General features: G+C 40.3%; 1 protein-coding gene across 1 annotated transcript in view; it reads left to right on the top strand.

The window, feature by feature from the left end:
* Positions 1-396: 396 nt before the first annotated feature.
* Positions 397-24,021, top strand: part of P3h2 (prolyl 3-hydroxylase 2) — a 171,130-nt gene continuing 147,505 nt past the window's right edge. Inside the window, exon 1 of the mRNA XM_070029825.1 lies at positions 397-1,044. Coding sequence (XP_069885926.1) covers positions 553-1,044 — 492 coding nt within the window. The 5' untranslated portion in view covers positions 397-552. The remainder of the gene's footprint in view (positions 1,045-24,021) is intronic.

Raw genomic sequence — 24,021 nt, 5'->3', positions numbered from 1 at the left:
ATAAGAGTCTCACGGGATTTTCCTGCCAGGACTGACTTTGAACCTCCGATCCTCAGTCATCAGCCACCTGAGTAGCTAGGATTACAGGCAGGAGCCACCAGCACCCGTGGTGCAAACTACCAGAGGCCCATGTCGATTTCAGAGAATGATCAAGACCTCATTCCGAGCTCAGGGAGAGGGATCGTATGCACTCGGAGTAACCTAGAGGGGAACCCACGGGTAAAGCTCCGACCAGCCCCTCGGACTTGGGCATATACACGCCGCCGGCAGCCCCACAGTCCAGGCTGTGCGCCTGGGAGCGCGGCTTGCAGACACTGGTCAGCAGGAGGAGCGTGTGAGCTGTGGGCGTCCCTTTAAGAGCAGCTGGCCGGGCCGGGCCTCCGCCTGTAGGCTCAACCAAGAGCGCCGGGCGGTCACCTGGAGCTGTGATCGCTCGTGGGACCCACGCGCTTCAGCGGGCGGAGGTGAGAGAGGAAAGCAGACGCGAGGGGTCCCCGGAGCCTGTGTTGTTTGGTGCTCAGCCGCCCGCGTTGCGCCTCTCTGCGGCAGAGGATGCGGGAGCGCATCTGGACGAAGCTGCTGCTGCTGCTGTTGCTGCTGCTGCTACCGCCGCCACTGTGGGGCGGCCCCCAGGACAGCCGGCGCCAGGAGCCCCAGCCCGAGCCCGAGCCCGAGCGCGGGCCCCTGCAGCCCTACGATCTGCTCTACGCCAGCGGCATAGCCGCCTATTACAGCGGAGATTTCCAACGAGCGGTGCGCGACTTGGAAGCGGCGCTGCGCAGCCACCGGCGACTGCGGGAGATCCGCGCGCGCTGTGCCCGGCATTGTGCGGCGCGCCGCCCGCTCGTGCCCCCCGGGGCCGGGCCCGGGCCCGGGGCTGAGCTACCTTTCTTCCGTGCCCTGTTAGAGCGGGCTCGCTGCTACCGCAGCTGTGAGCACCAACGCCTGGGAGGACCCGAGTCCCGACACCGCGTCAGCGAGGACGTGCGCAGCGACTTCCAGCGCCGAGTGCCCTACAACTACCTGCAGCGGGCCTACATCAAGGTACCCCGCGCGCGCCTGCCCACGCCTCGCATCCCCCGCCGCCGCGCCGGGCGGGCCGTCGCCAGAACTCCCCTACTAGGAATCGGGTCCTCTTGGCTTTGCCCTGCCCCTTTAGCCTTCTCCATGGGTCTCATGGGGGGGTTGGCCTCGTGTTTGAGAAAGGCATCAGGTGGTCCGAGCCATGCAACCCAGACTAAGGGAACTCTGATTTCTTTCCCTCCAGCATCTCTCTCTCTCTCTCTCTTTCCCTCCCTCCCTATCCCCCTTTCCCTTTTCCCTCCCAACCCATCCCCCCAAACATAAAAGAGGGTGGTAATGATACGATGATGTTTGAAGCACCCCTGAGGTTTGGGCAGAGGCAGGTCCAGCCTAAGTTTGGTTCTTGAGAGCGGTTGTGAACACAACTCCATCCTCATCTCTCTTCTGTCTTCTCTTCCTGACCCCCTGTTCTCTAAAGTTTGGTAGGTTTAAAAGTAGACCCACTGGTAAGCCAAGGTGTTTTATTTTATCTATCTATTAAAAGAAAAAGAAAAGAGCATCCAGGTGCCAGTGGCTCCTGCCTGTAGTCAGGAGGCTGACATCGATCTGAGGATAGAGATGCAAGGTCTAGCCCAGACACCACTCGAAAGCTAGAAGTGGAGCTGTCCTTCATGAGAGAACCCTCCTTGAACGATAAAAGAGAAAAAGAAAAAGAAAGGTAAAGAAAGGACAATGCACAGGCTCTGAGTGTGAGTCCCAGGGCAGGTACAAACACAGGAAGAAACAGCAAAGGTTCCAAAGGTTCCTTTGAGGGAAAGGTGGTGCGAGGTATCTCATTCAGAGTATCCACAAGTGCTATTGCTCACTTGATAGAAGGTTTGCCTGGAGGTTCAACTTGGTGTGGGTTACCTGATATCAGATGCCCAGTGCTCTCTTTCTGGTTTAGATTTTAATGTATTTAATTTCCCTGAAGTTACTGTCAGGAGGTAGATCTGGGCATATTTATCATATGCATGATTTAGGAGATTTGAGTATTTCAACAGAGAGAATTTAGAATGAGTTCCTCACCCCTCATCGCTACTCACCTATGTTGCGCTGAAGTTACATTTGATATTTCCAACTTCCAACTTTTCAAGTCAATGCATCAAGTCTTTTCCATAGCCCTTGGAGAAGGGTCAAAGGTCATGTCAGCTGGGGAAAGATCAGGCTGTGTTTTGCTTGCTTTGTTCTTTCTTTGGTCCATTGTAGGGCTTGAACCCAGTGCCTAGGTGCTGTCCCTGAGCTTTCTTGTTCAAGGCTAGTGCTCTACCACTTTGAGCCACAGCGACACTTCTGGTATTTGGTGGTTAATTGGAGATAAGAGTTTTGTGGGCTTTTCTGCCTGTGCTGGTTTCAAACCATGATCCTCAGATTTGAGCCCACTGAGTAGCTAGGATTACAGCTGTGAGCCACAAGTGCCTGGCTTCAGACTGTTCTTAAGGATATGGAAATACACACCATGTTCAGATGCCCTGAGGTAGTTAGCAGATTAACCCCAAAGTCTCTGCCATTAAAGACAATAAGGCTCTGGGATTTACAACTGTCATGTGGAGTTCATAAAGTTGCAACTGTGACTCTCCCTCCCCCGGCCCCAAGTCTTGGGGCTTGAACTCAGGACTGGAGTGCTATTCTTGAGCTTCTTTTGCTCAAGGCTATCATTCTACCACAGCTTCATTTTCAGCTTTTTTCGGTAATTTATTGGAAATAAGAGTCTTACAGATTTTCCTGCCTGGGCTGACTTTGAACCTTGATCTTCAGATCTCAGCCTCCTCATTAGCTAGAGTCAGGCCTGAGCCACTGGTGCCTAACTCACAAATGGGACTCTTAACTCCAGTGTGCTGTGGGAAGATCCTGGCAATTATACATTAGGGCCTTGGGTAAGAAATGGGGAGGAAAACCAAAGCTTCTCCAGGACTTGTCTCTTACGTACTTGCTTACTTGTGTTTTCTGATGGATTTGCTAAGCCATTCATTAAGCATAACCATGGCTTTGTTAAAATAAATGGCCTGATTTATATATGGAGGACGTGGTCTTCAAGATATTGCTCAATTATTGGCAGAGATAGGACCTTGAATACCCGACAGGAAAGATGCCCTAAGCTAATTCCCCCAGCAGTATGTAGGTGGCTATGTCACAACATGGTCACCATAAAATGTTCCTCCCTGGAGTCTCAGATATAAGGTGGGCTCTTTCATTGATGTTTCTGTCACATATCTTGGAAAGATTTTCTTTTTTCATATTTGAGTAAGAAATGCATATCCATGCTTGGTTTTATTAAAAGTAAATAAGCATGTGGAAACTGTCAATATGTGGGTTACTTTGGTTCTATAATTATGTTTGCTTCACTGTTGAGGTTAGCATTTGTCCGTCAGTCATTCCCTTGTCCCTGTCTCCTGGCTGGAGGTTAAAGAAGGTGAAATCAGTGGTTTAACAGCCTTCAAATTTTTGCAGTGAAATAGAAGAACAAGTCATGCACAGACATCTTTGTGGTAAACTATTTATCATTGTTGATAAACCAATAAACTTTATGAAGACGTCCTTCCACAAATTTGGCTTTGTGTGATTCTGAAAGCAGAACAATTTTTGCCTCTTTCTTTTTTTTTTTCCACCTTTACCCACATTCCTACAAACCCAGTTTCTTAAATCTGCGTAACTGGCAATTTCCCCTTTGGGAATTTGTTTTGTATTGGGAGTTTATTGAAATCTGAAACATGGTTCTTTGCTCTCTATATACCGGAGAAGCACAGTTTTAGCATCTACTTGGCTCCTGGCGGACTTAACACAGACACACACATACACACAGTCATTAGAGACTATAACAAAACTCTCAAACAGCAACAGGACATGGTCAGGATCTCATAGCTCTGGATTCTAGGGTTTCATTCATTGTTCAAATGAGGTGATCTTTACTTGTGCTTGGATATGATCCTATGCCTTGTAATAGTGAATTACTTTGGACATCAGCGAACCAGTTGGAGTAAAATCCTGGCCAGATTGAGCTAGCCTCATTAGCTTATTACGGTGTTTCTCAGCTAGGAGAAGGTTTATAAATTGCTAGCTACTAATAGAAGCAAACCCTTCAATAGTGTATTAAAGAGGAAGAAGACTTGAGAGGTGTGATATCTCAGGCCTATTGAGTGAACTTTCCCCAGATGAGAAAAAGAATATTCAGAAAAGAAAAGGTCATACTTAGTGTCACATAGTTCATGGAAGACCAACAAGATTTGGTGAAATAAGCCTAGGACTGGGAGTCAGGAGTCTGGGCTCTCTGAGAACTGATCTCAGCCATAGATGATGGCCTCAGGTTTCAGCTTGCTGCCTTCCCCAGGGCTGTTCTCATGCCAGATTTGGACAGCTCCAGGGATGAGTAGGTCCTTGTCCTGCGGGGTCGCTGACTTTCATTACATTTCAGTTAGTGGCTGCTGTGAAGAATCTTCTTGACATCTGGCATGCCGGGAATTTGGGCAGTTATGAAGCAGTTGTTCCATCTGGCTTTTAGCCACATTTATTTTTTCAATTTAATTTACTTTTTGGTAAAAGCAAGGTGAGATTCCAAGATTTTTATTTATTTATTTTTTTATCACTTTAGCCTGTAAGATAAAATATCTAACCCATGCTTAAAACCTAAGACTGCTTGTGTGTGTGTGTGTGTGTGTGTGTGTGTGTGTGTGTGTGTATGTGTGTGTGTGTGTGTGTGTGTGTGTGTGTGTGTGGCTTGAACTCAGGACCTGGGCACTGTCTCTGAGCTTTTGTGTTCAAGGCTAGCAGTCTACCACTTGAGTCATGCCTCTACCTGTGACTTTTTATTTTTCATTTTTTTTATTGTAAAGATACTATACAGAGGGTTACAGTTACATGAGTGAGGTAATGAGTACACTTCGTCTTGAACATTGTTACCCCCTCCATTGTTTTCCCCCTACCATCCCCTCCCTCCCTCCCTTCCCCGAGGTTCTTTTTGTTTTTTTGATTGTGATTAAGTGATTACATAATTTCCAGAATTTCACAGTATTGTGGAATAATGATGCTCATTTAAAGTCACAAGTTCATTCTAACTTTCCTGGAGCAAATTGTCTATCACAGTCTGTAACATATAACGGTGTTCACATGTTATATACCATATATGTGATCAGCAGCATGGGGATATTTGGTAGTGGTTCAACCAGATGAGTGGGAGTTCTTTGTTTCTTAAGTCCTGTTAGTTTTGTCGTATCACCTAACATTTTGGATTTAGCATCCACTTATCAAGGAGACCATGTACCATTTGTCTCTTCATTCTTAGCTTACCTCGCTCAACATGATTCCTTCTAGCTCCATCCATTTCCCTGCAAATGCCATTATTTTGTCATTTCTAATGGCTGCATAATATTCCATTGTGTATAGATACCACAATTTTTGGATCCATTCATCTGTGGTGGGGCATCTGGGTTGTTTCCATATCCTAGCTGTTGTGAACAGTGCTGCAATAAACATGGAGGTGCACGTGTCCTTGTATATTGGTTCCTGTTGTTCAGGGTAGATGCCTAGAAGTGGTATGACTGGGTCGTAAGGGAGGTCAATCTTTAGCTTTCTAAGGACCCTCCAGACTGCTTTCCAAAGTGGTTGTATAAGTGTACATTCCCACCAGCAGTGGAATAGGGTTCCTCTTTCTCCACATCCCCTCCAGCATTTGTTGTTGGCTGATTTGTGGATGTGGGACATTCTGACTGGGGTAAGGTGGTATCTCAGGGTTGTCTTTATTTGCATTTCCTTCACCACCAGGGATGATGAACATTTCCTCATGTGTTTCTTTGCCATTTTTATTTCTTCATTTGAGAAGTCCCTCTTTAGTTCCCTTGCCCATTTAGTAATTGGTTTGTTAGGTTTGGGAGGGATTAGTTTCTTGAGCTCCCTGTATATACAGGATGTTAACCCCTTGTCTGATATATTGCTGGTAAATATTTTTTCCCAATTAGTTGGTTGTCTTTCTAGCTTAGTTGCGATAGATTTAGCTGTGCAGAAGCTTTTTATTTTAAGGTAGTCCCATTTGTCGAGTCTCTCTCCAACTTCTTGTGACCCTGGGACTCTATTCAGGAAGTTCCTTCCTGTGCCTATTAGTTCAAGTGTCTCTCCTACTCTGTCCTGCAGTAGTTTCATAGATTCAGGTTTAATGTTAAGGTCTTTTATCCATTTTGAGTTGATGTTGGTGCATGGTGATAGGCTGGGGTCCACTTTTAGTTTTCTGCATGTGGCCGCCCAGTTTTGCCAGCACCAGCGGTTGAAGAGGCTGTGTTTCTTCCATTGTATGTCTTTGGCTCCTTTGTCGAATATCAGCTGGCTGTAGGCCTGTGGATTTATTTCTGGATCTTCTATTCTGTTCCATTGGTCTTCGGGTCTGTTTTTGTGCCAGTACCATGCTGTCTTTGTTATTATAGCTCTGTAGTAGAGTTTGAAGTTCGGCATGGATAGCCCTCCCATATTGTCTTTATTCCCTAGAATTATTTTGGCTATTCTAGGTCTTTTGTTGTTCCATATGAATTTTTGGACTGTTTTCTGTATTTCAGTGATGTATGTCATTGGGATTTTAATAGGAATTGCGTTGAATTTGTATATTAGTTTTGGAAGTATTACCATCTTTACTATATTAAGTCGGCCTATCCAGGAGCACGGGAGGTCTTTCCATTTCCTAGTGTCTTCCGCAATTTCTTTCTTTAACTTTTTATAGTTTTCATTAAATAGTTCTTTTACATCTTTGGTTAGGTTAATTCCTAAATATTTTATTTTTTGGGAGGTTATTGTGAATGGGGTTGCTCCCTTTATTTCCCTCTCTTCTTGTACATTGTCAGTGTACAGGAAGGCAACTGATTTTTGTGGGTTTATTTTGTATCCTGCTATTTTGCCGAAGTGATTTATGATTTCTAAGAGTTTGGGGATGGAGTTTTTGGGATCGTGAAGGTATAGTATCATGTTGTCTGCAAAAAGGGATAGTTTAACTTCTTTTTTCCCTATGCGGATCCCTTTAATGTCTTTTTCTTGCCTTATTGCCCTGGCTAAGGGTTCTAGGACTATATTGAAGAGGAGTGGAGACAGTGGGCATCCTTGCCTTGTTCCTGATTTTAGGAGAATTGGTTGTAGCTTTTCCCCATTAAGCATAATATTGGCTATTGGTCTGTCATAAATGGCTTTTATTGTTTTTAGAAATGTTCCTTCTATTCCTATTTTCTCCAGAGCTTTTAGCATGAATGAATGTTGAATTTTATCAAAGGCCTTTTCTGCATCTGTGGCGATAATCATGTGATTCTTGACCTTGGCTCTGTTGATATGTTGGATTACATTTATTGACTTACGTATGTTAAACCATCCCTGTGTCTCTGGGATGAAGCCTACCTGGTCATAGTGTATAATTTTTTTTATGTGTTTCTGGATTCTGTTAGCTAGAATCTTGTTAAGGATCTTTGCATCTTTGTTCATCAAGGAAATTGGCCTATAATTCTCCTTTTTTCTACCTGTGACTTTTGAGAAGAGTCTCAAAAGACTTTCTTTCCCAGACTAGCTTCCAACTGTGATTCTCAGATCTCAGCTTCCAGAGTAGCTAATGTCACAGGCATGGGCCACTGGCGCCCCCTCTAAGATTGCTTTTATAGTAGCAATCTCTACTAAGAAACCTCCATGTTTTCTTTTTGGTACTCCATAGAGCCCTAATAGTTTCATACAGCATTCTCAGCCTCATTTCCCCTTTCTTCCATCCCATTCTGGTCTCCCTCAGTTCTGCCCCCGCCAAAGAGACCAGTGGACACCCTTGGTATTCTGTATAACACTTATATCACTTATCCTGGTCCATTCTTCCTTAGAAATATGTAGGTCAGAGATTCAGGTCTGTGAAAAAATTGCAAAAGCCTTCAGAGTTTTAGATATCTTATCTGCAAAATGGGGACATGCTAGGACTATCTGCTTGGCTTAAGTTTAGTTGTTTCAAAGGTGATGGATACAAATGGCCCAGAACAAGACCTCATTCTCAGCAAACTTCAGTCTTCTTCTTCCCCTCCTCCTCCTCCTCCTCCTCCTCCTCCTCCTCCTTCTCTTCTTCTTCTTTTTCTTCTTCTTCTTCTTCTTTCGCCCCCCTCCTCCTCTTCCTCCTCTTCTTCCTCCTCCTCCTCCTCCTCTTCCTCTACCTTCTCCTCCTTCTTGTATGTATTTATTTGTTTTTGGCTTTTAAACATAGGATCTTGTTCCAAGATAGTCTTCATTAACCTCTCTCACTCTTTCAATTGCTGGGATATACCTGACTTAGTTTCTTACTATTAACTATACTAGTAAATTTTTCCTTTTTCTTTTTTACATGTTCAAATTCTAATTCTTCTGTTACAAAAAATAAATGCTTATTTCTGTGAGGTCCTCCAATTTCCTTCACAACTAACTTCAAACTCAACTTCCATCATTGCTGTCTTTCCTGATTGCTCAGAAGGGAATTTGTTCTTCTTCTGCCAGTTTTTTTTTTTACTTTTTACTTCATTCTTTAAAAATTGATATATTGCCATCACTTATGTGAGCTCCCTGAAGTTAAGAACTCTTGATGCCAAGTGTCAATGGTTCACACATGTAATCCTCCCTACTTTGGCAGCTGGGAAGAGAGGAATCCTGGTTCAAGACCAGTCTGAGAAAAAAGCAAAAGAAAACAAACAAACAAAAAGCAGGACTCTCTGATACATACATTCCTGTAACCCCTGCAACAATTGAAAGCCTATGTTGGTGGATTACTACTCAACTGCTGGTGGATTACTACTCAACTGCTCAGCCTTTGTGCCCTGGTGGGAAAGGAGACTCTATTGAAACAAACAAACAAATAAATAAAATAAAAACAGCAGCAATAACAAGAACAAAATACCCCTCAGCAAAAAAAAAAAAAAAAAAAAAAGCCCAAACCAAACAACAACAACAAAGAAGCAGTGATTCATGTGGTGGAGCCTTATAAATGAGAAGCCCTGAGTTCAATCATCTATCTTTATGAAAAAAAACAAAGGAAGGAAGGAAAGAAGTAAGGGATGGAGAAAGGAAGGGAAGGAGAGTAAGGAGGTAGAAAGGAAGGAAGGAAAGGAGGGAGGGAGGGAGGAAGGGGAAGGACCTATGTTATGTTTTCATCTCCCAAAGTGTAGAGTCTCAGATCTAGATGATTATTAAACAGATGACTATTTATTAAATGCTGGGGCACTAAAATCTGATTGAAAATTGAGCATTAGATTCTGATTTGGGTAACCAATAATCATATATACTCCCAATGTTTAAACCCCAAAATGAGAGCAATCAATAGATGCTCAATATGTGTGTGTAGAATGAATGGTTTGATTCTTTGTATATGCAATATCATAGAGAATGATTCTTGTTTGGTGGCGGACAGTTTTGTCACAGTAGGTGTGTGGAATCCGTTTGGTATGTGGGGGGAAGGAAGGAGGAGTGACAGAGGCCCAGACGGCCTGACTTCTCACTAGGTAATGCTTACAAGTTCTGGCTAGTGTTACAAATCTCCTCAGTGTGCCCACTTTATGTTTTTAGTGCTCATTTAATTCTTGCTAGTTAAAATTGTGATTCAGAAATAAATAACATGTGGTACATACTTTATATATATATGTATATATATATATATTTTCTAGAAATGAAACAAATACCTGAGAGATAACTTCCCTTCTCATCTGTGTCCTGGATAATCAGACATGATTTGACCATATATATATTTTTTTTCTCCCAGAAACCCTACAATTTAATGGATGAAAAAGCAGCAAACTCATGTTATTTGCTTATTTATTTGATTTCAAAGAGTCTTGCTTCTGCAGGTTTTCTTCTTGAGTCCATGATTTCTGCTCTTTGACATTTGTTTTGCTTCCCAGGATTAAAGGAAAGAGATGTGGGGCAATGCAATGAACGGTGCCATCTTTCTAAAAACTCTTTATCTTGACTGAATCTTTTATATGCCTGGTTCGTAGAAAAGAAATAAAATAGTAAGTTCATGTTATTTCCTCACAACGCCACTTTACTGACCACTTTCTCTTTCTAAAATGAATGCCTTCAAACGGAAATTGAACACCCAGCCAAGAGCTTTGCCATCCTTAGCTCTCAATAAAAGCTTTCTGAATACAATATTTATATCTTTTTTCTCCAATTTGTAAAATATGTACATTTCATTCTAAGTCATTTCAAACCCGATGTAATTCTACCTTCTTTTTTTTTGTGTGTGTGGGGGGTCCGGTCCTGGGGCCTGAACTCTGGGCCTGGGCGCTGTCCCTCAGCAATTCAGCTCAAGGCTAGTGCTCTACAACTTGAGCCACAGCACCACTTCCGGCTTTTTTTCTTTTTGCTTATGTGGTGCTGAGGAATTGAACCCAGGGCCTCAGGCATGCAAGACAAGCGCTCTACCACTGAGCCACCTTCCCAGCCCAATAACTACCCAGGGTCTTATGCATGCAAGGCAAGCACTCTAATACTGAGCCACCTTCCCAGTCTCTGATTCTACCTTCTTGCCACAGCTGTTCTGAAATTATTTCCTCAGGGGATGAGGCTTTTGTCTGTCTTATAATTGAGCTATTGTGTAAGTGGTGGTTGGGGGGAGGAGATGGAGTTTGGATCATCAAAATGTGTTCTTCACTACCTTTTTCTCTCCTGCCTTAGGAAGGGAATCTGGGAAGTCACTTTCTAGCCAGATCCTGGGTTTTAGGTGCTACAATCACCTTTGTTTCCTTATAGAGTGTGGTCTCTGGAAAGGCCATTCCACCCCTCACCACTCCTCCATTCCCTTATAAATGCTAAGTAGTACCACTGATTAAAATTCAACTGGATGAGGGTAGCAACTGCTTAAACCTCTTCTCCCTTCTCAGCTCCAGGCACTAAATTCCTCTACAAGTTTTAATGAAGAAAAGCCATAAACCTCTTGTATCTCGCTCTCTCTTTTTAACAGATCTTTAACATCTTTGAGAATCACAATCAGTCAGTAGTATCATTTATTCATTGGCGAGCTCCAAAGAGGTAGCTGCATAGAATTCTTTAGGCCATGTTTGATAAAATGTCAGCATGCCAAATGGGTAGGATTTGATAAATTTTGTAAGGTAGACTTATTGGATTTGGTAGAACAATGGTTCTTTTGTAATACTAAGGAATTTACTTCTCAAAAGTATAGATTTTAGGGCTAAAATAATTGCCCTGGGTCAATTAAGTAAAAGTGAGATAGAGAAGGATAGCTATTTCTTTCCCCTCAAGAAATGTGATTTAAGCCCAGTACTGGTGGCTCATGCCTGAAATCTTAGCTACTCAGAGGGCTGAGATCTGAGGATCACAGTTCAAAGCCAGCCCTGCAGGAAAGTCTGTGAGAGTCTTATTCACAATTAACCACCAGAAGTGGAGGTAGAGCCGTGGTTCAAGTGATAGAACTTTGAGCAAAAAAAAGCTCAGAGATAATGACCAGACCCTAAATTCAAGCCTTAAGACATACTCTTACCATTCCTCCCCACAAAACACCCCAAAACAAAAAAACCAGAAATTTATGATCTAGCAAGTGGTATGGATAGCAGTTGTTGAAACTATAAAGGTACTACGGGTTGCAAACTTCTCAAAGATCAATCAGAAGTGTATTCCTGTCACTCCTCATGTGGTGGTACCTGGCTCTGCTTGGCAAATCAAGGACAGTCAGCATGTGGCTCAAATTGTGGTCATCCCAATTTACAATCCTAAGATGTTTGCAGTCTATGCAGAGGGCATGTCTGTGTCTGGATGAGCCATCTGGCGAATCAGTGGTTCAGGAAGGCCTGCAGTGAACTGCTGGCCTTCAGAAGCAGAGCAGACAGGAGGCCCTATTTCTTCCATCCTTCATTTTCATCCACATGATACACAGGTCACTCAGCCAACACTCACAGTTGTCTGGTGGAAAATTTTACATTTCTCATTAACAACAATAATTCTTCCTGCCTTTTGTTTTCTTTTGTTTTGTTTTCATTCTGCTTTCTTTCATAATTCTTTTTCTGTCACCTAATCCACCCCTACTTTCCTGCTGTCTGACTTTCTAGCTCTATAATTTCTACCAGAGCTGGGCGTTATTTGCCAAATGGCTCAGGCATATCTTCACAGGATAATGTGGAGTCATCTTTCTGCGTGGTCGGCCTCGTGTGTGTGCCTTGATGTTTTTAGTACTGATGAGACATGTAGACTATTGTGGGAATCAGCTGGTTTCACTTGATCATACTGGGTTCTGCTTTACTGTGCTGTATACTTTTCTGTGTTTCTTTCTCTGCTTTCTCCCCAGCTTCTCCCCTACATTGTCCTACTAGTGATTAACACTGTGAAAGTCCCTCTGAGAAGTAGAGGGTTAAAGTACGTATGGGGGTAGAGGGAAGGGAATGAAAGACAAAAACAGTGGTAGAGGAAAGGAAAGGTATCTACTTCTAATAAGCTGAAACCCTAGAGCTTCTTATTTAACTTGGCAAACACTCATGGACATCATGGACATCTATTTCTTTGGAATTTTTATTTTTAGTTCCTCCTCCATCAGAACTTCTGAACTTAGGCATGGATTAGTGGAAGATATTCCCCTCCAGCTCCCTATCTTTGTGCAATGGTCACCTGCTACATCCATGGGACATATGTCCTACATCCATCCCACTTTACATGGGATGGGTCAGCCACCAAATTTCATGCAATTAAATAAAAGATCTAGGAATACATTTCAAGAACTCAGATTCTCTTTCACCTCTGTGGCATCTCCATTCATTGCTATTTGTAAGATGTGGGCTAAACGAGGGCTCAACCCTCACATCTAGGACATAGGACTAAGATGGTGCATGCTTGTAATGTAAATCCCACAGGGGAAAGTGCCAACTGTGATACACGTCGAAAAACTACATTATTGTGCTTCCAGCTGTATCATTAACAGTAGGGATGTAACTTAACCCGAAGGGTCATAATCATTTCCACGAGTTTCCTTTTCTCTTTCTAAGCTTGCTCTGTGACATTCTGTGAACTAAAAGCTGTGATAAGAGCAGCTTCACTTCATTGTATGACTCTTACACCGAGTTTGTCAAGGATGTTGTTTCTACTGAGAACTTATGCATCAAGCCGAGTCCAATTCCATGACTTTTCTTCCCCTTAAAATTCTGACTCTTCATGGACAAGAAAGGAAAATTCACATCCAACTGGGGAGTAGGAAGAACTAAAAATAGATTTCCTAGAAAAAGTGGTTTCCAAATAGCAGTGTCAACAATAAAGATGAGAACCTGTGGCCCCTCTGCATAAATTTGTTCAAGTTGAGCCCTGCTAGTGGAACAGAAGAAAGTATTCCTCCTACATCTCTCTTTCACCTTCTCATCTTTCTGCAGCTGCACCATGATGCTTTCATGGAGTACAGAGATTCCAACCATCCTTTTTTGGAGAAGGAAAATAAATCTCCAAAGAGAAAGAAATGACCAAATTTATTCATAAATCAAAGGACAATCCAGGATTAAAACTCAAAGAGCTTGATTTCTGTCTCTGTGACACTGCCACTGGAACCACTTGTTAGACTCATACTAAAACTACAAACTCAACCAAATTCAAAGGAAGCTCATAGAATGCCACAACTTACACGATTTGCTAAATATAAGATGTCCTGAACTTAAAAAGCCCCCATCCCACTATACAGGACTGCTCCTTGTACTACTATTTTGCTTGCTTTGTGTGGGGGGAGTCAAGGAGGGGGAGGGGAAATCACAAATGAAACCAGGGTCTGTGCTGTCCTCCAGTAGGCTTAATGAAAGTGAATTAGGAAAAGATTATTCTTGGCAGAGAAAAGACAGAATAACAGCCAGGAGAGTGAAATCCAACATGTCAGATTTTCCAGAAGTTCAATGCTATCATAATGACCTGCTGGAATTCATTATCTGAAAATAATAGATTAAGTTTTTGGGCAAGTAATGGAACACTACTGGAGACTGAAGTGTACTTGGATTGGGACCCCGGGAAGGGATGAGGAAAAGCAAAAGGATATAATAAAATAAAGAAGTACAAAACAAAGAAACTGCTCACAAACGGAGGCACAAGAAAGTTAACTGAGCCTATTTGGATTTATTGAATGCTAAATACTTGGTTGTAATTCTGCCAAGATCAATAATCTTGGATAGAGACAGTCAATACAAGTAAGGATTCAGACATAGAGAATCACCTTAACATCAAATTTGGCTGTTTATAAAAATGATCTCAAGTTATAGTATCAAAGACTAATCCAGTAAGCCATGCAAATGATTTCTCCATTGAAGCCAGGGCTGTTTCTTAATAATACTATAAAGATCAAATTGGAGATGAACATTGGCTTCTCATACCTGGTATTTATAAATGCTTTCAGAGGCAAAACCTTCACAAACCCTGTTTCTGTAGGATTACCAAGGGCTCAATTATGCTCAGTCGACATGTAAGCCAAGGTTTCTCAATTAAGGCTTATTAATGTTTGGAGATGAGTAATTCTTTGTTGTTGCAGACTTCCTTGAGCACTTTTTTATTGTTAGAAAACCCCTGATCTTTAACTACCAGATGCTAGTAATAACATACCCTCATGTCTCCTAAGTTAGGATGACAAAAACAAACAAACAAAAATCCCCACACATCACACTTTTTTTAACTACACATTGAGAACCATTCTTTTAAACATTTAGCCATCTTTAAGATGACTGCACATCTGGTTTAGAGAAGTACAATTCAAGTTTCTGACAATATATGTGAGTTGACAAGCTGTCTGCTGATGAATCAATTATTTATAAACAATTTCGACATATGTTATGAGGGGAAATCCATTGGATATAAGGTCTCTGTCCCTAGATACAAAGTAGTGAGTTTCTGCTATCTCCTATCTTGTCTTTAATAACTGCAGATGTTGGACTTGAAGATGAAGTCAATATATATGACATTTTGTTACTCTCAGCAAGTCAGGAAAAGTAGATTTAACAATATAGACTAATACATCATACTTGTAAACTCCAAATTCCAGAATTACTTATATTTCTTATTCAACTTGAAAGTACCCAAATAAGGCTTAAAGTTCATGAACTTAGTTCTGTATCACATATCATCTTAGGAAGGAACTTGACTCAATTTTTTTTAAAAGGCCACATAATAGAAATCTGGGGAGTAGAGAAATAAAAGGTCAGAGGAAAACACATATTACATAGATACTTTGAAAAATAGGGCCATCATGTATTCTTCATATTGTAAGGTTCTCTTGAAAAGTCAATAAAAAAAAGCTAATCTTTGCTTTTCTTGCTGCTAGAATAGATTTGTGGAGGAAGACGAAAGGCAGAAAAAAGATTTGGACAAATGTGTTATCATGAATGGAGAAAATAGTTACATGTGTAATATAGTGTATATAGAAAACAAAAGGTTGACCTGTTTAATTTCAGTAACTAGCTTCAGGTTTAATATGTGCATATGGGAATACAGACTTAGCCCTCAGCTAAATAAAGAAATGTTCCTGTAAGTGGAAACTTGGGCCTGGTTTTGTTCTCGTCTTCATTTCATTCTACGGATTTCATAATTGCCTAGTGATTGTGGCCTCTCCTTTGCCCTGTTTTTAAAACATGGGTTTTGTTTAAACACATTCCAAAACTTTTTCTGGTTCATATTAATGGATAAAAATCCCTTCCCACAGACCAGCACATCTTGGGAATTTAAAAATCCCTTGAAGCCTCTTCCCTGCTATATAGGTGGAGAATAAACTAGGCTTTAGAACCACCAGACTTGTCAACATAAATACCTATAGTTAAACTATCACTTAATAATGGACTGGCATGCAAAATTGACTCAAATACAAAAGTCTATGATTACTCATCCATCCTCATCTTGGTCACTGGTATTTCTAACCCTTGAGGGTGAATATTTGGACAAGAACAGCTTTGGACCAAGTGGCTAATAATAGCTATTTTATTCTTAATGTTCTCATTTATCCCCTCCCTCCCGTCCTCCCTCCCTTCCTTCTCTTTCTTCTTTTCCTTTTTTTCTCCTTTTTGTCCATCCCCCCTCCTTCTGTCCTTCCTTTTCTTATGGTGCTGGAGCTTGAATTCAGGTTTATAACTTGCTCTACCACTTGAGCTGCTTCAGTCATTTTTGCTTTTAGGTTATTCTTCTGATATGGTCTTGCATTTTGCTTAGGCCACCTTCTGACTATGATCCTCCTACCTACTGTCTGTTGTAGCTGGTATAACAGGCATGTTCTAGCATGTCCATCGTATTGATCTACAAGGGATCTTGTTAATGGCCTCAGGTAGTCACACTCCCTATCTGTGCCTCATGGAAATCTGGGATGACAAGCAGGCATGATCTATCACTGCCAATGTGAGCTCCTAAAATTCTTTAGTGCCCTGGTACAGCAAGCCAACAATTTACCTATGAAAAGAGAAAACTGATGAATAGCAACTTAAGAAACATAAACTACACACTGGAATTAGAGGAAGCTTTGAAAGTTATAGGAAAGGAGATGCTTCTAGCATGTCTGATGTGGAGTCAGTAATTTAGATGCTTATTCATTTTCAGATGTAAATATTTGAAAAGAAGTCACACTACTGTTTATACTAATATTTAACGTGATGGTACTTTTAGAGGAGAAGATAAAGCACGGCATACTTGACGGAGACAATGAACACTGATGAAAACTCAAAACTGCATTAAATGAGAGTTAAAATATGGATATATTTACTAATAAAGAGAAAGAGAATAGACAACTAGAGACTCCTAGATCATCATTTGAGACAATTATTCATGATCTCAATGACTTTTGATCATAATGACATCAAGAAATGGAATGACTATGATCAAGTAATAGAAGTTAGAGAACAATATTTTTCATGTAATATGAAAAACTTTCTTAACACTAACAGGTATCCTAAAACATAATAGGAAACTCCAGAGGAATGTGTTTAAAGAGGATTTAGACAAATATCTAACAGGGCAGTTGAATTTATGGTTTAACCACTACAATGAGGTTGAAAAGATTGGATTTTTCTAATGTGGACTCAATTAGATTCAATGATTTCATGAGGTGAAAATTTGTCTTTTATCCATAGATGGGCACATTGAAGTCTTTTCATTAAAAACTGCCTATAGTTTGGGGCTGGGAAGGTGGCTCAGTGGTAGAGCGCTTGCCTTGCATGCATGAGGCCCTGGGTTCGATTCCACATAAGTAGAAAAAAAAAAGTTGGAAGTGGCTCGAAGTGGTCGAGTGCTATCCTTGAGCTGAAGAGCTGAGGGACAGCACCCAGGCCCAGAGTTCAAGCCCCAGGACCAACAAAAACAAAAACAAAAACAAAAACTGCCTATAGTTTGGTCTAGTGGCCCTGTAAAGCATGTACATAGTATGAAGACACAAAGTATTATAATATACCTGTACCTAGGCATGAAAACACACAGGCAGGAACAGAATATTTAGCTGTAACGGCATCCACCTGCATGGTCCATAGCAGTACACTGACTTCTGACTTGAATCTCTCTGAAATAACACTTGAGTTAGATTAATTTTGACGACAGTGTAACACTGTAAGAGTTTTATTGCAACTGACCAGCATATCCATGCTTGGAATTGAAAGTGGCTATAGTTTTCTTCAGGATGTACTAAAGAGAAAAAAAAATCATCTACAGAACTCTTACAATCTTATTCTGATTTTCTTCAGTGGTAGTGTCCAAAATCTGGAGAAGTTCTACCCTAGACTGAAGCTCTTATACCTTTACAAGTGCTAATTCTGGCCTCTTTATTCATGGATTGTTATGGCACCTTCCCAAGACATCATATTGCAGAAGATTTAAAGGATACTAAATATCACCACATTATACTTAAATGATATTAATATATATTAATATGTAAAATAGTACTAAAATATTTAGTTAATACCTTTATCTAGCTCCCTCCTCTCTAAAATTTCTATCAAGGTTTCCAGTTGGTATGGATTGGCACAATTGCAGAGAAGAATAGTGAGCAGAAATCAATGGCAGGAGATCAGGAAAGACATACCTAGGGCAGGACAGTGAGTAAAGACCAGAACAAGGAATCCAGGACAGAAAGACAGTGAGGGGATGTCTAGGGAAGGAGGGAAGTGAGTAAAAGTACAGACTCTCTAGATAGCAAACTAACACTAGAGTGAGTTGGGACTTTTCACCTCATGCTGTGTGGCTAGAGTTTAGCAGGTATTGCAGAAATGTCAGAATTTTTTCTGTTCTTCTCTGCTTTATTGCTTTATTTTTTTCTGGTCCTCTGACTAGAGAGAGCATGATTTCATTATTTAGATGTAGCATTTTTTTTGTCTGCTCTCAAATGCATTTTCAAATTGCAGACTTGTTTGTAACCTGGTCAAAGATATATGGGAACTCAGGAGTCTGTATTTCTTCGGTACCAAGGATCCTAGTCAATCTTCCCTGTTCTTTCCCATGTTTTTTTTTGGGGGGGGGCGTCAGTTGTGGGACTTGAACTCTGGGTTTGTGTGCTGTATTTGCGCTCTTCAGCTCAAAGCGAGCGCTCTACCATTTGAACCACAGCACCACTTCCGGTTTTCTAGTGGTTTATTGGAGCTAACAGTCTCACAGACTTTCCTGCCTGGGCTGGCTTTGAACCGCGACCCTCAGATCTCAGCCTCCGGAGTAGCTAGGATTATAGGCGTGAGCCACCGGCACCCAGCTTTCTTTCCCATTTTAAGGTCCCATTTTTATGTGTGCATGTTGTATATGTCCCAGAGCTTTTAGTTGTACTTCAGAGAAGGTTGGAAGAAATCTACCTTGACTTCATCTTTTCAGAACCAGAATTCTGCATGAAAACCATAAATCATGATGATCAGTACTATCTGGAGTAGACTGGATTGCAGAACTCCAGCAGAGCTTTGTTACCACTATTCATTCTGACTTCTGCTTGTGGTTGGGTTAAGGTTTTAGTACTCTTGCTGCATTGCTGTCAACCTGCCCTTTTCCCCAACCAGACGTAAGAGAGGAGGCTTCTTTGGAACATGATGATTCTTCATAAGTCACACTCATTTAAGTCCATTTTAGCCAAAAGACAGTTAACAAAGGTTTAAGAGCTGGGAGTAGGGGGACATATCTATAGTCCCAGCTACTGTAAAAGCTGAGACAGAGGATTATTTGAACCCAAGAGTTCAAAACTATCCTGTGCAACATAACAAGCTGTTGGAAAACATATGGATAAACAAATAATTTACCCAATATGTTATATTTGCAAAAGCAATTCATTTAGGATTTGGAATAAGAAAAAACAAGTAGATGATTTCTTGTACTCTAACACATTCTCTTAGAATAAATATAGAATTCATGTAATGAGCACTTCCTAAATTCCAAATTCTTATATAATGAGCATTTGATATAAATATTTAATCTCTAAGTCTTATCATATGGTAGAATTTCAGTATATGTCTTTGAAGTTGAAAAGTTGAATGGTCAGTTCTCCTGGAATGAGGGTTTTCCTATCATTCTTTGAAGAATTAGATATTTAGAAATACCTATTCTAAGACAGTTCTTTTTACTTGATTCTAATTTTTTAAAGCAACGTACTTAATGGGGGATGAACTTTGTGGGTGAATTTAAGATCAATCACATTGAATTGGTTCAAACACAGGAAATTGTGACTCTAATTTTACCTGTGCCAATGATAACTGACTCTTTCATGATTGTCCTCTCTCTCTCTCTCTCTCTGTCTGTCTTCCTTTTGTGGTGTTGCAGATCAAACCTAGGGTCTTGCACACACTAAACTGGTGATTGAATGTGATTAGAATACATAACCTTTGAACTCTCTACTAGCTTTAATATATTTTAATATTTGGCAGAATCTTTCCTCTCATAAACAGAGTCATTAGATGTTACTAGAATGTGAAACTCTCAGCATTTTGTACTTCAGCTTGATTTTTGTAAATCCTAGTGTTCTCTACTCCATGCTAAAAATTGTGATATTTAGACATTCAAATGATAGGCTTGTGTCTCTCATTCATTCCTGAATGTATCAGGGAGGAAAACCACATGGACAAGCCCTCTACAATCATAGAAATAACATTTTGTATTTAAATTTGTATCCTGAAGAAGTATTTTTTCTTCATCATAACTCAGTCCAAAAACCAGCCTTAGTACTTCAGGCCAGTAACTTAAGTGATAGTTAAAGAATTACACTCGTTTACATAGTTCTGCAGACTCCTTTCCAAGATTATATAAAACAATGGCTCAGATTCAATTTTAGTCAAGGTTTTCAGTATTCCCTATAATGTGAAAATCAATATCAATAAATAAGTGGCTAACACCATCTGTTCTCTACAAATCAAGCAGTTCATAGACTAGCATACAGATTAAGTCTCTTATTCAAAATGTACTTTCTTCACTAAAAAGGCTGGTCCTCTGGCATCCATTTTTATTTCAACACATTTTGATTTTCCATACCTCTTGTTCTGGTTTATACAATGCTGTGAACTAACCTTAAAAAATAGTATTTTCTTTGATGGGTAGGCTGGTTAGTAATAGAATAAAAAACAGTAAGTCATTCCTCATTTATACTTGTGATTCTTCTCTAGTGGTTTGTTCAACTATCTACAATGATTGCTCTTCATTTAATATGTTTAATTATATGTATGCATATATTAGTCATTTGAAAATGAAAATATTTCACAAAGCTCTCTCTTTTTTCTTTCCAATCAATATGGGTTGTTACTGTTGAGCTATATTTTATAAGCTTTTAGGTAATAGTATTTAATGTAGCTATTTTTGCTTCAATGTCATTTAAAAAATAGTTTTGTATGTTTTTAGGCCTAATATTTATTGCCTTTTTTGTGTATGTGACAGTCCCCAGGCTTGAATTTAGGGCCTGGGCATTGTCCCTGAGCTTTTGTGCTCAAGGCTATCAGTCCACCACTTGAACCATAGCTCCACTTCCAGCTTTGTATTGATTAATTGAAGGTAAGACTCCCACAGACCCTGCCTGGCTTTGAATCACGATCCTCAGATCTCAGCCTTCTAAGTAGCTAGGATTACAGTTGTGAGCCACTAGTGTCCCTTTTATTACTGCTTTTTTGCTGTTATAGTTGTTACTCAGTGAATCACTACGAATGGTGGCTTTGTGTGTGTGTGTGTGTGTGTGTGTATGCAAGTGTATAAAATGTATAAAGTGTATAAAATGTATAAAGTATATAAAATGCAAGTGTGTACATTTAAAAGGTAAATCACTTTAAACAGATATATTTCATGTCAAGATTGCATACCCCTTGATAACAGGATGGTCATTCTCTGGAAACATCTAGTGGAATCCAGTGAAAAGCTTATGTGAACTTAAGAATGTCATAATTATGAAGAACATAATGAGATTGCTTTGAAAAATCATACTAAAGCCTGTATTTCAAATCCATAAAATAGTCTGAAATGGTTGTTATTCCATGGAATTAGCTATGCAGGGTTGATATAGTTTGAAAAACACAGATGTAGGGAAATAAATGAGCTTATGATTTCTGATCTTGAACACGTTTGTAAGGCCTCTATGCTTCTGTTTCCTTGCTGGAAAGGTTGGGTGATGTATTATTAGTATCATTTGGAACTCATTAGTGAAAACAGATTATGTACTGATCTGATGGTTATGTTAACATTTCTCCCTCCCCCCCTCTTCCTCCCTCTCTTTTTTTCCTTTCTCTGTCTCTCATCTCTCTCATGTTATTTTGTGCCAGTTCTGGGGCTTGAAATCAGGGCTTGAGCACTGTCCCTGAGCTTTTCACTCCAGAATAATACTCTACCACTTGAGCCACAGCTCCACTTGTAGATTATTTTTGGTGTTCAATTGGAGATAAGAGTCTTATGGACTTTCCTGCCTAGGCTGGTTTCAGTCTGCAATCCTCAGATCTCAGCCACAGGTATGAACCACCAGTATCCAGCTACCATTACTGTTCTTGAATGAGTATCTGTCATCTGTGATCCTATTTTACATAAATGATTAAATGATTATCATTTTCAAAGCTTATCTCTTCATTTTTAACTTTGCAAGAGATTAACCCTATCATCTTGTCATTTAGGACCTGAGCTCACACTGATTATAAAACAGTAAGTCTGACCAATGACAAGAGGAAAGGTGGAGGTGGATGATTGCATATGTTAAAATGGACCCAGATAAATTGAGAGGGAATGCATGGGGCTGGGAGAGATGGGGAGAAAAAATGGAAGAGATGACATTGATCAAGATGCATTATATTTATAAACTGACATGTTGAATTGAAACCCTTTTGTACAACGATTTGAAGATAATAATAAAATAGTGAGCCTGATTCCATAAGTCCTTGAAAAAATGCATTACTTTTCATAAAATGCTGTTGTCCTTTCTATTAAATGGGGTCTACCGATGCTTGTTTCATGGGGATAATTTGCAGAAAGGGAAGTATTTTGGATATGTTTAAATTCCTTCTGAATGTCATGTAAGTTCATTTCTCATATATGTGATAATTTGTTTCATTTGCAAAATTGTTTGCCTTTAAAAATTACTTTTATAATATTGCATCACTTTCATTACATATACAATGTTTCCATTTATCTTTCACCACTTGAAATTGCTCACTTTTTCTTTATCAGTGACAATACCCATAGTGACCATAAAGGTTAATATACCCTAAATCATTTTTTTCTAATGCTTTCTTGTTTACAGACATTAAATAAGGATTGTGTAGACATAAAAGAGGATACCTAGTTTCTTTTTGTCCTGGAAATGTTTAAGGCCTCTGTCCTCCTTTAATGCATTCCAGACCCATGAATGCTTTTATCCTTGGAGAAGGGGGGGTGGGGAGGAAGCTGCTGCTTAAAACAACACTGAAGGCAGGAGTTGTGTGATAAGGCCAATGGCTAGAATATTTGCAGCTTCTTGTTTTTGAATTCTTGTGATAAAATCAGCTTCCTAAGGTTAGTCTGTAATTTGTGGGAAATTTAACAAGAATGTGGCCTTCATGTAAAATATTCTAGATGAGGTAAAAAGGCAGAAAGAAGGAAAAAAGGAAAGAAGAGAAAAATAAAGAAAGAAAAAAAGAAAGAAGGAAGGAAGGAAGGGAGGAAGGGAGGGAGGGAGGAGGGAAGGAAGGAAGGAGGGAAGGAAGGAAGAAGAAAGGAAGGAAGGGTAACGTGATAGAATTCTGAGTTAGCCTCATATTATGGAAAGCATGAGTCTCATTACTTTTCAAATTCTAACATTAAAGTGTGTGTGTGTGTGTGTGTGTGTGTGTGTGTGTGTGTGTGTGTGTGTGTGTGTGTGTGTGTGTGTGTGTGTAGAGCTCATTTGTTGTTAGCTTATGTGTATCTCATTGACTTGACTTCTTTATTGAACTGTACATGAGAAGGTAACATCATTTCTGATTTCCAAGTGTTTGGCATGAACGGTGCTAAGAAAACCAGAGCAATTCCTTCCAATTTCTCTACCACTTAAGCCATGCTTCCAGTTCCTTTTTGCACTGGTTACTTGCAAGATAGGGTTTTACTTTATACCCAGGGATGTTTTGGGCTGCAGTCCTCCTGCTAGTGCTCTCCTTTGTCAATGGAGATGATAAGCACACACAGCTCTTACCAAGCTATTGTGCTTCTCTCTTAGCTGGATAACAGCTAGTATGCCCCACCATGGCTGGCTGGCCGGGACCTATGATCTTCTGATCTCCACCTCTCAAGTAGAATTGCAGCCTTGAGTTGCTGCATGAAGCCCTTGAATTCCTTCCTTCCTTCCTTCCTTCCTTCCTTCCTTCCTTCCTTCCTTCCTTCCTTCCTTCCTTCCTTCCTTCCTTCTTTCCTTCCTTCCTTCCTTCCTTCTTTCTTTAAATGAAACACACACCATTTATTTTAAGATGATTTCTTTTTTTCAGTATTATATGCACTTAAAAAATTATTGTTACTGTAAAGGTGATGTACAGAGTGGTTACAGTACCATAGGTTGGGTAATGAATACACTTCTTTTTGAACAGTGTCACACCTTCCCTTGTTCTCTCCAAGTTTTTCTCT

Source organism: Dipodomys merriami, unplaced genomic scaffold (genome assembly GCF_024711535.1).
Source record: "Dipodomys merriami isolate MVZ:Mamm:240054 unplaced genomic scaffold, mDipMer1.0.p SCAF_2, whole genome shotgun sequence".
NCBI classification, from domain to species: Eukaryota; Metazoa; Chordata; class Mammalia; order Rodentia; family Heteromyidae; genus Dipodomys; species Dipodomys merriami.
This window is presented reverse-complemented; position numbering and strand designations above follow the sequence as displayed.